The sequence below is a fragment of the Pagrus major genome, chromosome 16 (genome assembly GCF_040436345.1).
Source record: "Pagrus major chromosome 16, Pma_NU_1.0".
Taxonomy (NCBI): Eukaryota; Metazoa; Chordata; class Actinopteri; order Spariformes; family Sparidae; genus Pagrus; species Pagrus major.
This window is the reverse complement of record NC_133230.1, coordinates 16,747,647-16,760,490: the sequence shown is the minus strand read 5'-3', so window position 1 is coordinate 16,760,490 and position 12,844 is coordinate 16,747,647. Positions and strand designations below refer to the sequence as shown.

At 40.7% G+C, this 12,844-nt stretch overlaps 1 protein-coding gene across 1 annotated transcript; it reads left to right on the top strand.

The window, feature by feature from the left end:
- The first annotated feature begins 2,000 nt into the window (after positions 1–2,000).
- Positions 2,001–11,822, top strand: slc39a4 (solute carrier family 39 member 4). The gene is made up of 12 exons (XM_073483938.1): positions 2,001–2,267; positions 5,537–5,893; positions 6,934–7,147; positions 7,398–7,609; positions 7,803–7,980; positions 8,215–8,387; positions 8,564–8,752; positions 9,064–9,162; positions 9,516–9,567; positions 9,666–9,818; positions 9,921–10,108; positions 10,775–11,822. Exons 1-12 carry the CDS (start codon positions 2,067–2,069, stop codon positions 10,901–10,903), a joined length of 2,145 nt encoding a protein of 714 aa, XP_073340039.1. The 5' UTR covers positions 2,001–2,066; the 3' UTR covers positions 10,904–11,822.
- The last annotated feature ends 1,022 nt before the right edge of the window (positions 11,823–12,844 follow it).

Below are 12,844 nucleotides of genomic sequence, written 5' to 3'. Positions count from 1 at the left end.
AGTATACAAACAAGTCCATTGCACTAAACAAAAGTTTACTTATTAAAGTTAACAGCTGGCCCCTGTTATCAACCTAAATTATATAAAGACACGTTTAAATACAAGTTGAGATTCAAACAAAACAAAAAAAGATAAAAGTACAAAAATACTTAATCATGTTTTTTTTGTTTTATTTGGTGGCCAACAGAGGTAAGCAGCTCAGATGTATTTACATGTGGTATTACACAGAGCAGCTGCGCCATCTGGTGGTTAGCACAGTAACATGCAACACACTCACACAGACACACGCACCAAACACAGGTGTCAGTGTGATACTCCTGTACAGTGAGAGTGTGTGAAACTGATTATAAATATTCCTGTAAGTTTTTCAGTCAAGTTTTACTGTTTGTTTTTAATGTGCTGACCTTTTAACTCCCTATACTCGACCAAGGTAGCTCAGGTCCTCTGACCAGTCACTTCTGGTCGTCCCTCTGGGAGCTCAAGGTGGACTACGCTTTCTCTGTTGTGGTCCCAGTCCGTGGATCGGACTGCCCCACCACATCAGATCTGCCCCCTCTACTGTCAGCTCAAGACTCACCTCTTTTCTTTGGCTTTTGATCAAACTTAAATTGCGATTGAAAGCTGTGATTGGTGTGAACGTGAGAAGAGTTGGGGGTCAAGTAGCTCCTGAATTTGTTTTGTTGAGCCTTTAAAGCTTGTTAGGTTTCTTAGCCAACAGCTTTTTTATTTATCAGATTTTCTTCTGGGTCAAAACTCAAAATTTAAATGGTCAATGGTAATTTTCTGTTCTGCCCTCTTGTTTTAACTCACCTTAGTTAGTACTTCCCTGTGTTTGGCTTGACTGTTGAGTGTTAATGCTGTAATATTGTCTTCCTGAGTTTCCTGCTTTTGCTTGATTGTTGAAACACTTTGTAAACTCTGTTTTTAAAGGTGTTATATAAATAAAGCTTATTATATTATTATTATATAATGTGTTTACTATTCCTGTTTTCATTTGTGCCTTATTTAACTGTGATTTTGTTGTTCTGTTCTGTACACGCAACGTTTGTTGCAAGTTTTTCCTCACTTGAATCGAGGGTCTAAGGACAGAGGATGTCTTTCACTATGCAGATTGTAAAGCCCACTGAGGCAATGTGATTGATTTGATCTGAAGCTGATTTGAGCTGCTGCTTGAGTACCAACCAAAGAAGCAGATCACATCACTTCAGTTCTTAGATCTTTACACTGGCCTCCTGTCTGTCAAAGAACAGATTTCACAATCCTGCTGTTGGTTTATAAAGCACTGACTGCTGCTACGTTATGAACCATCCAGACCTCTGAGGTCATCAGGTACAGGTCTGCTTTCAGTCCCTAGAGTCAAAACTTAACGTTCAGTTATTATGCGCCACATATCTGGAACAAACTCCCGGAAAACTGCAGGCCTGCTCCAACTCTCACCTCTTTTAAATCAAGGCTGACGTCGTTTCTGTTTGCCACAGCCTTTAATTGAAGCAATTTCGAGGCTTTGAACTGCACTCTGACTTTTATTTTCTAGTCTTGTCTCTTTTAAACCTTTTCTATTTTAACTTCCTATTTCTTAACTTGTTTTAATGTTCTGTTTCTTGATGTCTTCGTTCTTGTTTTGTTGTCCTGTCTTGTTTTTAATTTTTATGCCCCTGTAAAGGACTTTGAGTTACCTTGTGTCTGAATTGTGCTATAAACTTGCCTTGTTTTGCCTTGAGCTGAGCTGTTTCCTTGTTTTTATGGATTCTTGCAGAACTGCCGAAAACTATGCAAAACAAGTGGATTTTAAAGTCTGGTCTTATTGCCAACATGAAGGTGTGTTTTACAGGCCTTCTCTGCTCTGCACAGGTGTGAACGAGTCATGTCTCAGCCAATCATAATCCAGAGTCCATATCCAGTGAAACTGCAGTGGGTTAAATGGTGAGCTGAGCCCTGAACACCTCAATGTGTCTGTAGAAATACCTTCAGACTGCATCTGCCTCTATCTGCTGCTTTACGCTGTTTATGTCAGTTTAAATTAATCCATCCTGAGTGTTAAAACACTTTTTAAATAAAGTTTGAAGATGTTTTGCTCCGCGATGCTGGTTCTCGCCAGTTTGGGTTCGCTCGGTCTTGTTTCGGGGTCTCCCGCCGTGGAGGAAGCGTACAGGGCGGTGATCAGCGTCGTGTCTCCGGGCCAGCAGCATCTGACCGGGGAGTCGCTTCACTCCCTCTTTAATATACTGGAGAACCGTGTGCAGTGCGGCGAAGTGCCGTGTGAAAAGGTGAGTTTTATTGGGCTTTAGCAGCCAGGTAGAGAGCCGGGTGGCTGCCTGCAGGTGCGGTGGAGAGGTCGAGGTCCAAAAGTTATCAGCCGGCTGCAGCCACACTGATTAACTGGGATTTTTTTTTTACTGTTAACTAAAAAAAAAAATTAAGGTTTAAATGTTTTCTCTGACTGGTTTACAATCCAAATCTGGATTTATTTAATTACACATTTTTGTTATAAGTTGTTTCTGATTTTCTCGGCGCACCTCTCTGAGGTCACTGTCTCTGAAGTGTTACAGGCTACAGTGGATTATAATCTTGTTACAGCCTGTTGAATTTAACCAAAAAGTCTAACCACTGAAGACAACAAACTAAGTCAAAGCTTTGGGATCACGTGATATACAGATTTTTTTTTTCTTCATTTCCTTCAATAGATTAAAACACTAAGATACAGACCCCAAATTTTGTGTTATTTACATGTGAAATAGTTTTGGCACCAAAAGAAGAATTATTAAATGATTGAGACTTTAATTTATTCGATGTCCCCATAGTCTTACATTAAAGGAGGAGAACACTGTTGTAACCATTTTCCACCAAATAATCTTTAAAGGTGCAAAAGATAATTCTGGAGAAAGATGTTTGATCGTTGAGTCTCATTCCCAGTTCGCTTTGGGTCGATAGTTCGGGCCAGACACCATTCAAAGCACCAGTATTTGACGACTGGAAGTGAGACTCAATAGTTAACTATTTTGCAAATTGCTCCTTTAAGTTTTAAAGGATTATTTATTATTTATTTATTATATTATAAATTATTGTAGATCGGTAACGGTGCAGTCAGGCTCTAAATATTTTTGAATGTGTTTTTCTTTGTAGCCCTGCAGTCCACACAGTGATTACATTGAACAGGTTTAACTGTGATCTGTCAGCTGATATTCCCGAACAAGGGTTCAATCTATATGTTTCTTATTAGAGGCGAGCACTGAAACAGGAATCTGTACCTGTTCAAATCTGCAGCTTCCTTTTTTCCCCCTCAATGACTCCCAATTTCTTTCAGCCTATTTTTATTTAACTTTTATTTTTCAAAAACTACATACTAAATGACACTATTTGGTAAAGAGGACTTTCCACAACCTGTAAGCATGAAAGATCATTCATAAATAGAGTAGAGTAGTCCTCAGCTTAGTCCTCCAGATCGAGCTCTCCAGAACACGGACGCAATAATGGTAACTTATTCTGCAAAGATTTTTTGATAAAAGTCTCCATAGTTAAGTAAGTCTATGAAGGCATGAGGGACCTGCATACACTGTAAAATATATTGTCAGGCTGTCAGTAACTTTTTCAGGGAAGATGTTTAACAAAAGGAAACTTTGCAGCTTAAAGACATCAAGTGCGACTGTGCACAAATGAATTGATCTGAATAGGAGAATTAGTCCTATTTAGTGTTTCTTATTATAATTGGAGGTGTTTGGTGTTTCCCTTAATGACTGACCAAAGTGACTTCCAGGTAGAACCTCTTTATCAGTCTGAATGAGAGTGAAGTCCCTGAACCTCCCACATGTCAGCAGTAATCTGCACGAAAGGACGGTGTGGGATGATAAGCATCAACAAGGGCAGTGAATATAACAGACAAAAAGTAAAAAAGATGGAAAACAACAGCTTTCCTGCAGATAACACTTTTAATCTAACTAATAAAAGACTGATATCAAATGAAGCAGTGAAAGTGTAGAGACAGATACTCACTTAACGTGACTCACCTGTAGTTAGGGGTGTTATAAACAGGTGAATCAAGGAAGAGGTTCAATAAAATAATAAACATTTGACCCACAGTGAAAGTCTATGTCATGCCAAATGTCAGTGAGTTCGTGCACTCTGTCCTTGACAGTTTCCTGAGCTGGCAGTTTAAAGGGTCAGTTCACCATAAATGTATTACATTTCTCATTTCTGCAGACTGGCGTTTAGCCGTGCAGTGGTTTGGTTTTATGTGCTCTTAATGTGAGATATCGGGCCACATCAGCATTATGGTTGCCCTCAAAACGCTGGTTATGATTGTACCTGCTTGTTATCATATTGGCCTACATTACAGCCTTGACTATCATTGGCTGTAGTAAAAACTTAGTAATCAATAACTAGCTCTTCAAGCAGATGTCTAGGAAAAATATTGGCAAGCGGACATTCAAGTGTGCATCGACTAGATAATTTATTGAACAAATGACATTTAGAATATTATCGAGCTATTGTTAAAAGCCTGTTCTGGTCAGGGCACACCTCACATACCTTCAGTGTGTTCAAAAATGCACCTTCTGTTGGCGATTTCTAACCATTGCTATACAACAATAAAACTGACTTTTAACGCTGCATCTTTTTTATACTTTTACGCAGACTGCCTTTTAAGTTCTGGATTTTTTGTTGCTTTTGGTGGCTGCTGCTGCCACGTGACATACTGGCTCGTCTCCATTGAGCACAAACGTGTTTGCTTTCCCATCTCATTCAATTCTGCGTCAACTTTTTCTGTCTTTGACATTTTGCTAGGCTGCTGCTAATAACAGTATTAGCTACAACCACTCAGCTGTGGAGCTCTTCTGCTGTAAAAAGCTATGCTGTTTCGACCAACATAGATTTGAAATAAAACTATATAGTGAACGCAAAGATGGCGCCCATTCAGTCCGATCAAAAAATATGAATCAAAAGAGTCCGAATTGACAGTTCGCTGCAATACTGTCAGTGGCCACTGGGCAAAATTGTGCGCAAGGCTGAGCAGGTATATTATGTAGTCTCTGGACACTGTACTTTTGTAACGCAAACCAGATTTATATTTCGTAAATTATGCAACTTTGCAAGCCACATAAATGAGGCGCTGACACATGTCCTCTAAGGAAACCCAGCTGTTTACTGTAATTCTCCTCCTTCCTCCTGTCAGAGTTTCTGGGTCAGGATCGATTGTTGACAACATTTTATGGTGCTCTCCTACGTCCCATTTACATTGTATCTTGGTGTGCCTCCTTTTCGTTATCTGAATAAGGTGTATACAGTAAGAGGCAATAAAAGCAGCTGATAGCCTTGATTAATATTCTACAGGTTGCTTTGAATGCATGTGCATATTTCTTTTTCTAAATTAATGCAACCTTGTGTTGGGGTGAATTGAAGTTAGAACCAAAACAAACACATGATTTTTTAATTTAATTTATCTCAAACCTCTGTAGCAGCTGCTGTTTGACAGAAGTAAATCCTGCTTATGTGACTTTTACTCACATTGATCTGTATGTATGTTTGCCCTCTGTATTTGTAGTGTGACCTAACACACGCCGTCCATCAGCTGTTCAGCCACCACTCCATCCACGGAGAGGATGAAACTGGAAGAGGGGAGATAAACGTAACCATCAGCGTGTCTCAGTTCCCTGCTCTCGCCGCTGGATCTGTCCTGTACCTCACATCTCCTGAACTGGTCTGCAACGCGTCAAAGCACGGGAGATGGGGAGAGGAGACCGAGCATTTCCTACATGACATCACACACGGGGAACATCATGAACACCGTCGTGAAAAGAGCGAGCCGCACCAGGACCACAGTCATGAGCACATAGATGTTCATGGATTAAAGGTGGTGCTTCAGGAGCTCCATGATCACTATGAGCCTTTAAACAGTGAGGTAAGCCTAGACTAAAGTGGAGGCTCACAAGATGATCAACAAGAGAAAAACTTTTCACAAATCTTTGCTTTTCTCCTGTTTTATCTAAACTATCTGAGAAGGAAACACTTCTCTTTGGTTAAACTCCTTGTCATAGGTCTGTGATGAGGAGTCGCCTGAAGCCATTGTTTAAATTCTGATAAATGTATCCATTCTCAGACAATGAAAATGTAAAATTAGGACTTTAACTTAAGGTTCTCCTCAATCAAATGATGTATGGCATTTGATGCTGAATGCTAGAATAGGACAGGAAAAACAAAATAAATACAGGAGAGTCAGGGGCCAAAAGGTTGAAAACAACTGCAGTAGATTATGAAACAGCGCTAAAAATCGACTTTTTAGTAAGCAGGGCGCCAGTTTATGATCGTATTTGCTTCCTGACATAGATAACTCATTAATTGGGTTAATGGTGGTGTTTTTATCACTCAACATTTTCTTATCACACTTGGGCGATGCCAGCAGTAGACCTACTAGGCTTTGCCCTGAACTCAGCCACGCAACTGTAGCAACCGTCATCGTGATGAAAGGTGTCCTCTTGAAATGTTTGGTACCGCTGTATTGTGAGACACACAAAGGGACGGCAGAAAAACAGCAAAAAAGAAAAAAAGATGCTATTGAATTGAAAAAGTGGTCAGGAAGAGATCAAGATGACAGCTCAGTTGTTTGGTTTACAACTGAGGATGAAACTTACAACTCTGTTGTAATTGAGTTGTGGCTGTCACAAGCTATTATTTTCATTATCAAACTTGCAAATAATGTCAGAAAATAGTGATAAAATGTCCATGATGGTTTGTACAAAGCCCCCAACAATCAAATAATTTTAATATATTTAATTTAAAATCATATGAAGACTTTAAAGTCCTCAAAATTAAGAAACTGGAACCGTGGACTGTTTGATGAATGGTCTTCTGTCGATACATTAATCAATTAATGGACTGATCATATCAGCTCCAAGTTGAATAAAACTCACCCGTACCCTCTCTCTGTCCTTCCTCTATCAGCATGGTAACCAGAGCTGTCTAACAGCAATTGACATCATGACAGAGGTCAACGCATCATCACCAGACCAGAGACTGGAAGTGGGTGCCGTTTTGGGTCGCGTCTTGTATCACGCCTTACTAGGTCGCTGCCTCATCAGCCGGTCTCTACCTGAGGAGAGCTTCTTCCTGGACTACATCATGGACCGTCTGGGGTCGGAGAACTTCACTGTCACGGGTAAATATCCTGCAGAAAAACATGGACACAGATAACACGCATAGATAGAGCTGCAGAGAGAGTAAGCACTCAAAAGAGTGTGTAAGCTTAGGTTTAACCACTCCAAAGCTAAAACCTTTTTTTGTATGCTGTTATGTCGATTAACAAAGCTCATTTTCTCAAACCAGGTGATTTTTTCTCATTATATAATAAAGAACGTATAAAAACAAGTAAGTAAGCTCAAGCGTAGGTTGATTTTCATGTTCTGTAGATCTGGAGGTTTTCATGAGGAGTCTGAACCTCGGACCTAACCCAGAGGAGGATCACGATCACGATCACGATCACGATCACGGACACGATCACGGACACAATCACGGACACGATCACCATGAAGATGAACAAGATCACAGTGGTTTAAGACAGAGGAAGAGGAGCAGCCATGAACATCACGAGGTGCATGAAGGAAACACCACCTGGGATCAGGTATGATACACATATTTAACTGTTTAAATTACAGTATAATACAGTATAATTAAAGTAGTTGTTAAGATTAAAAAAAACAGAATAGGTGACAGGTGTTTTTCTAATGGGAACTGCCTGTTAATAAGCACATTTCCTTGAATGTTGGGTCGAATCCATATCCATGTTAAAATGTTTCACTTTCTTCTTCTCCCAGTCCTGTTTCTCAGCTGAGGATCTGGTCCTGATCTACAACCTGGCAGACAACAGGTCCTCTGGTCTGGGTCGGTCCGACATGGCTCGGCTCAGCCCTGCGCTCGTCCAGCAGATCTTGAGCGGAGCCTGTGCTGACGTCACTAAACCACCAACAACAGATCACCTCAGCATGGCGGAGAGTAAGTGTGTGTTCTGAAAGACTGACAGAGACCTCTCCTCCATCTGTTACTGACAAAATTAAGAACAAACTTTACATCACTTAAGGCAGAATAATTGTATATTCCTTGTGTATATTTTGTCTCAACGATAGAGCCCAAGTTTCTCTTCATACCTGGATGCAGTGGTTGTTTTTGAGTCTAATATTCAACATGTCGATAACTGATCACCACCAAACCTTTCCTGTTATCTCGTAGGATACATCTATGCAACCATTGCCAATGTGGTGATAACTCTGACGTCCATGTTTGGCATCGTGCTGCTGCTGTGCACTTCCTGTACCGGCGTGTTCCAGTCCTGTATCCAGTTCTGCATCAGCATGGCTGTCGGTTCACTGACTGGAGATGCATTACTGCACCTGCTGCCCATGGTGAGGGATTATGTTCAGCATAAGTCTGTTATTCACTTAAATTGTAGCTCTGGTTTGAGAAGATTGTGGCTATTCGGTGTTATTCATGACCACTCGGCCACCAGGACTGTGACAATCATCTTCATTTTCCTGCCGCATGTACTCATTTTGTCTTTCTTCGTGCGGTCTGTGTCCAGTTTCTAGGTTTACATGTGCACGGGGCCGAAACCAGCGACCACACACATTCACACGGGGAAGAAGTTCCAGACTACATCTACAAGATGTTGGTGTTGATTGCCGGGATCTACTACTTCTATCTGATGGAAACAATCTTCTCTCTGATCACGTATAAAGATAATCATCACCATCATCAACATCATCACGGGGTAAGGGAAACAATACAGTACCAATACAGATACAACTGAACACACCATTATTGATTTTTCATTAAAGAAATGAAAGACTAAGTAATTCAGAAGTTTCCTTACATCTGATTTTTTTTCTTACACTTCATCTTGTATTTATCTTCTTCTTGTTTTCCAAATTGTGCTGCAGTATTCAACATGTTGTCTAATACCTCCAATATCTCGCCCTGTTCTTTACTTCCTCAGATCCTCCTTTGTTTTTTCTGAAGGTCTTTCCTTTTGCCACAACCTTCAGGCTAAAAAGTAATTATTTTCTTTCTCTCTCTTTTCAGGAGGATTCAGAGCCTCACCACTGTGACCACGGGAGGGTTTTGGAGTTGTATGAACAAGAAAGGAGACGAAAAGACAAGTCAGCATCAAAAGCAGACCTGGTGAGTGACATACTCACTATACTTCATACGGAGCAAATGCTGCGGCTTTACCTAAAGGGGATCTAATCCACATGCACAGACCAGACATTTTGACTGTCGCTTGAGCACAAATAATCAAAATATTTTAGACCTGTCCAACCAAACGTGTTCACTTAGAAAAGTTGGAGTCAGGTTTCTACCTCCTGGAATCCATTTAATCTCTGTAAACAAAGTGTCTACTGTTAAAACCACTTCCTCTAATGGTTTCTAAGCTGACTCAGTGTGTGTGAGAGATTGTAAGATTAATGTCAATAAGAGAAGTTGTTCATGAATGTTTTGATCACAGTTCTGTTTTATGAACATGTACATTTCAGGTCGGTGGTGACAATGAGAAATCTCTCTCAGAGCCAAAAGAGCGCACCAGAGGTGAGTGTGTCCGACAGAAAAACAACCATCCTACCATCAAATTGTGCTAATTATCGTAGCTCCTCCACCACTAACCACCACTGTGTCTGCCTCTACAGAACAGCGTCTGCTGCCTTACATGATAACTATCGGGGACGGGATCCACAACTTTGCAGATGGCTTAGCGATGGGCGCTGCGTTCTCCCTGTCGTGGAAGTCTGGTCTGGCCACATCGGTCGCTGTACTCTGCCATGAACTACCTCATGAACTGGGTAAAGAACACGCACACACACAAACACACACAATGGCAGGCGGCGTCTGTTTGGATCATGTTTGAGTCTTAATATCATCCTGTCTCTCTTGTTTCTATCCAGGCGATTTTGCCATTTTGCTCCACAGCGGTATGTCAATCCGCAAGGCGTTGCTTTTAAACGTCGGCAGCGCCATGACCTCGTTCATCGGCATGTACATCGCTCTGTCTGTAGCCACGGACCTCGCTACCAGACAGTGGATAGCTGCCATTACTGCAGGACTCTTCCTGTATGTGGGACTGGCTGATATGGTGAGTACTTACTGCTGTGTATTAGGAGAATATCGGATAAGTAGTTTTCTTGAGGAGTAATTTTTTCATACATTAACGACTCTACATTAACAATTAGCCCACTCTGTTAACTAAAATGGCCCTAAAATGCCGTCAACACAAGCTGCCATCAAAACAGGATCAAATATTAACAGATCAGATGTGCATGTTTAACCTTTAAAGTGAAAATAGACAACTTTTCAACTTTATCCCCTCCTAGTGTTTCCCTGTGGTATTACTGTTGGCGCCACATGGCTACAGCTAGCAGCCGGATGACTATCCAAAGCAAAAAACAACCCTAAGAATCCCAATTTGACCAAGAAACCCCGATCTCAGTGCTATGAAAAGGCAGAGTAGAAAAGCCGGTTTTGAACCGTCTCAACTCACGGTGGTAAGAGGAAACATATATCAGCTGGGGATCGGACTGTGACACAACACTGGCGCTCTCCATCATCCGTTCACTCTTGTTTTACCTCGGTTTCTATCACTCTGCCTCTCCACCTTCTGTACCTCCTCCATCAGCAGCTTTGGTCAGGTCAACCCTCATTTTTACGTAGACCGAATAGTTATTTTTCATGAGGCCATTTCACGGTGCAGTCAGTTGTCTATTGCCAGTTTAACCTCCATCTCTCCTCTTCCTCCCTCTAGCTCCCCACCATGATCCACATCAGCAACAAGAAACCCTGGCTGATGTTTCTGCTGCAGAATATCGGCCTTCTGACCGGCTGGAGTATCCTGCTGCTGCTGTCACTTTATGAAGAAAAAATCAGCTTTTAAATGTGAAGACACCAGTCCAGTCATACATGATAATTTTTTCTCTGCCACTTAAATGTCCTAAACTCCAGAAGATGTGATTATTTGACCTTGTTTCAAATGTTTATGAGTGTCCCCCCTGTGAACACAGTAGTATGTAAAATATTAACACTAACAATATTAATATTATGCCACAAACTACAAGCTGGTGAGCAGAAAATGACACTTCTCTAAGTCTAAACAACAACTGAGTATTGAGTAGTAGTTTATAAAAAGATAGGATTTTTTAAAGGTTGGATTGTGTGTAGATGGGAGAACCTAATAAAATGAAATCTCAGTCTGCGTATCAGCGTTTTTAAGACAAAAAAATTGATCAATGATGTTCAGGTTAAAAAATATCGACTAATTTAACTTTTTACACATGCTGAGATTTGTCTCCACCCTTTTACGACCCATAATTATGTAGCCATTCACACACACACACACACACACGCATCTGCACACATCATCCTCGCTCAGCACTTTGTACTGACGCACTATCAGTGACGGACGGTTCAAGTGCACCGTGACCGCGTCTACTGGCAGTAAAAGTGTCAAAGTGTAGAAGTGATTTTCTTCCTCTTGTTGTTTTTCAGCACTGTGTGTGTCTTTGTGTGTGAAAAGTGTGATTTTGTTCCCCTTGCGATCCGCTGTGATTTACATGTATTACATGTAACACAGCTTTGCACAGTTGTTTTTTGTGCTTTTTATTCAAAGTGTCTGTCGATGAGTAGCACACACACATATATTTGTTAAAGAAAAGGCGATACAGTTTGAGTTTACAGTATTTGCTGCACCAATTATGATAAAGCTAAATGTATAAAAATGTCTGAATATATACACTATTGCATATTTGTTTTGTATTTTGCCTTGTTTTGAAAATTAAAACTCTTTCAAAACTCTACTCATTTCTGTTTTATTTCTTTCATAGCGACTACAAGGAACTTTCATTTTTGTTGATTCTGGCGATTCTGGCCTTATTGAGACCGTTTCACAACCAGTTTAAAGTTCCATGTAGCAGCGAGGGTTGCTAAGTTATTCTAGAAAAACCTGTTATATTTGTGGAAAATCTCTTCAGCAATCAATAAATAAAATGCTCTGACAAATAAAAGAAAAAAATCCAGTAACTGGCTGCTGCAGGCCTCTAATAAGCCCATCTAATCAACTTATTCAGCCCATATGAAAAGATCGGACAGGCTTGCTGTCTGTGTAGCTACATACCTGCCTGCACACACACCACCCGTGTAAGGCTAGGTAGATATATTGCTAAAGCTATTGGTGAGCTAGCGGCACAAGAACGACAGAGGAAGTGAGGCCAAAATTTCCCAGTACACACTAACAACCTAGCTTGACAGCAGTGAGTACTAACAAAACGTAGTCTTTTCGGACTGAGGTATGTTTGAAAAGGCTATTTTGCTTGTGTTTATGCGTTTAAGGCATTTAACAGAGTTGCTTTTTTTTAATATATTTATTAGAATAATAAAGCTAAGAGAGCTTGTTGAACATCCTCCCAGCTGGCCAGCGAGAGCAATGGGGAAGTCTGTAGTCACACACTGCAAGTTGTTTTGGAGCAGTGGCTCTGAAGGGAGGAGGCGGGACACAGGGCCATCAGAAGTCTCGCCCAGGTCAAGATGACCTCCAGAGGGTTTACCATTTTGTTTGCACAGATTGCATTTAAAGGGGCACTGTGTAGTTTTTGGAGAAGAAATTCAAACTCAGCGTATTAATATTTACAGTATTAATGAGGTAATAATACCATTTTTCCGTAAATGAATAAACAAGCTGTTCTCAGAGGAAAATAAGGTCCCCATAACGCTGTTTGAAGAAAGGTGGCAGGGTCCGCCAAATATAAACAAAGTAAAACAGCTTGAAATTGTGTTGACCTTTAAGGTCAGTTTGTTTATTCAGTTTATTCAATTATGAAAA

Coding starts and splice junctions, on each gene's coding strand:
- slc39a4 (XM_073483938.1), top strand. CDS start 2,067: ATGTTTTGCTCCGCGATGCTGGTTCTCGCCAGTTTGGGTTCGCTCGGT. Junction 9,163..9,515: donor CAGCATCAAAAGCAGACCTG/GTGAGTGACATA, acceptor TGTACATTTCAG/GTCGGTGGTGACAATGAGAA. Junction 9,568..9,665: donor GCCAAAAGAGCGCACCAGAG/GTGAGTGTGTCC, acceptor CTGCCTCTACAG/AACAGCGTCTGCTGCCTTAC.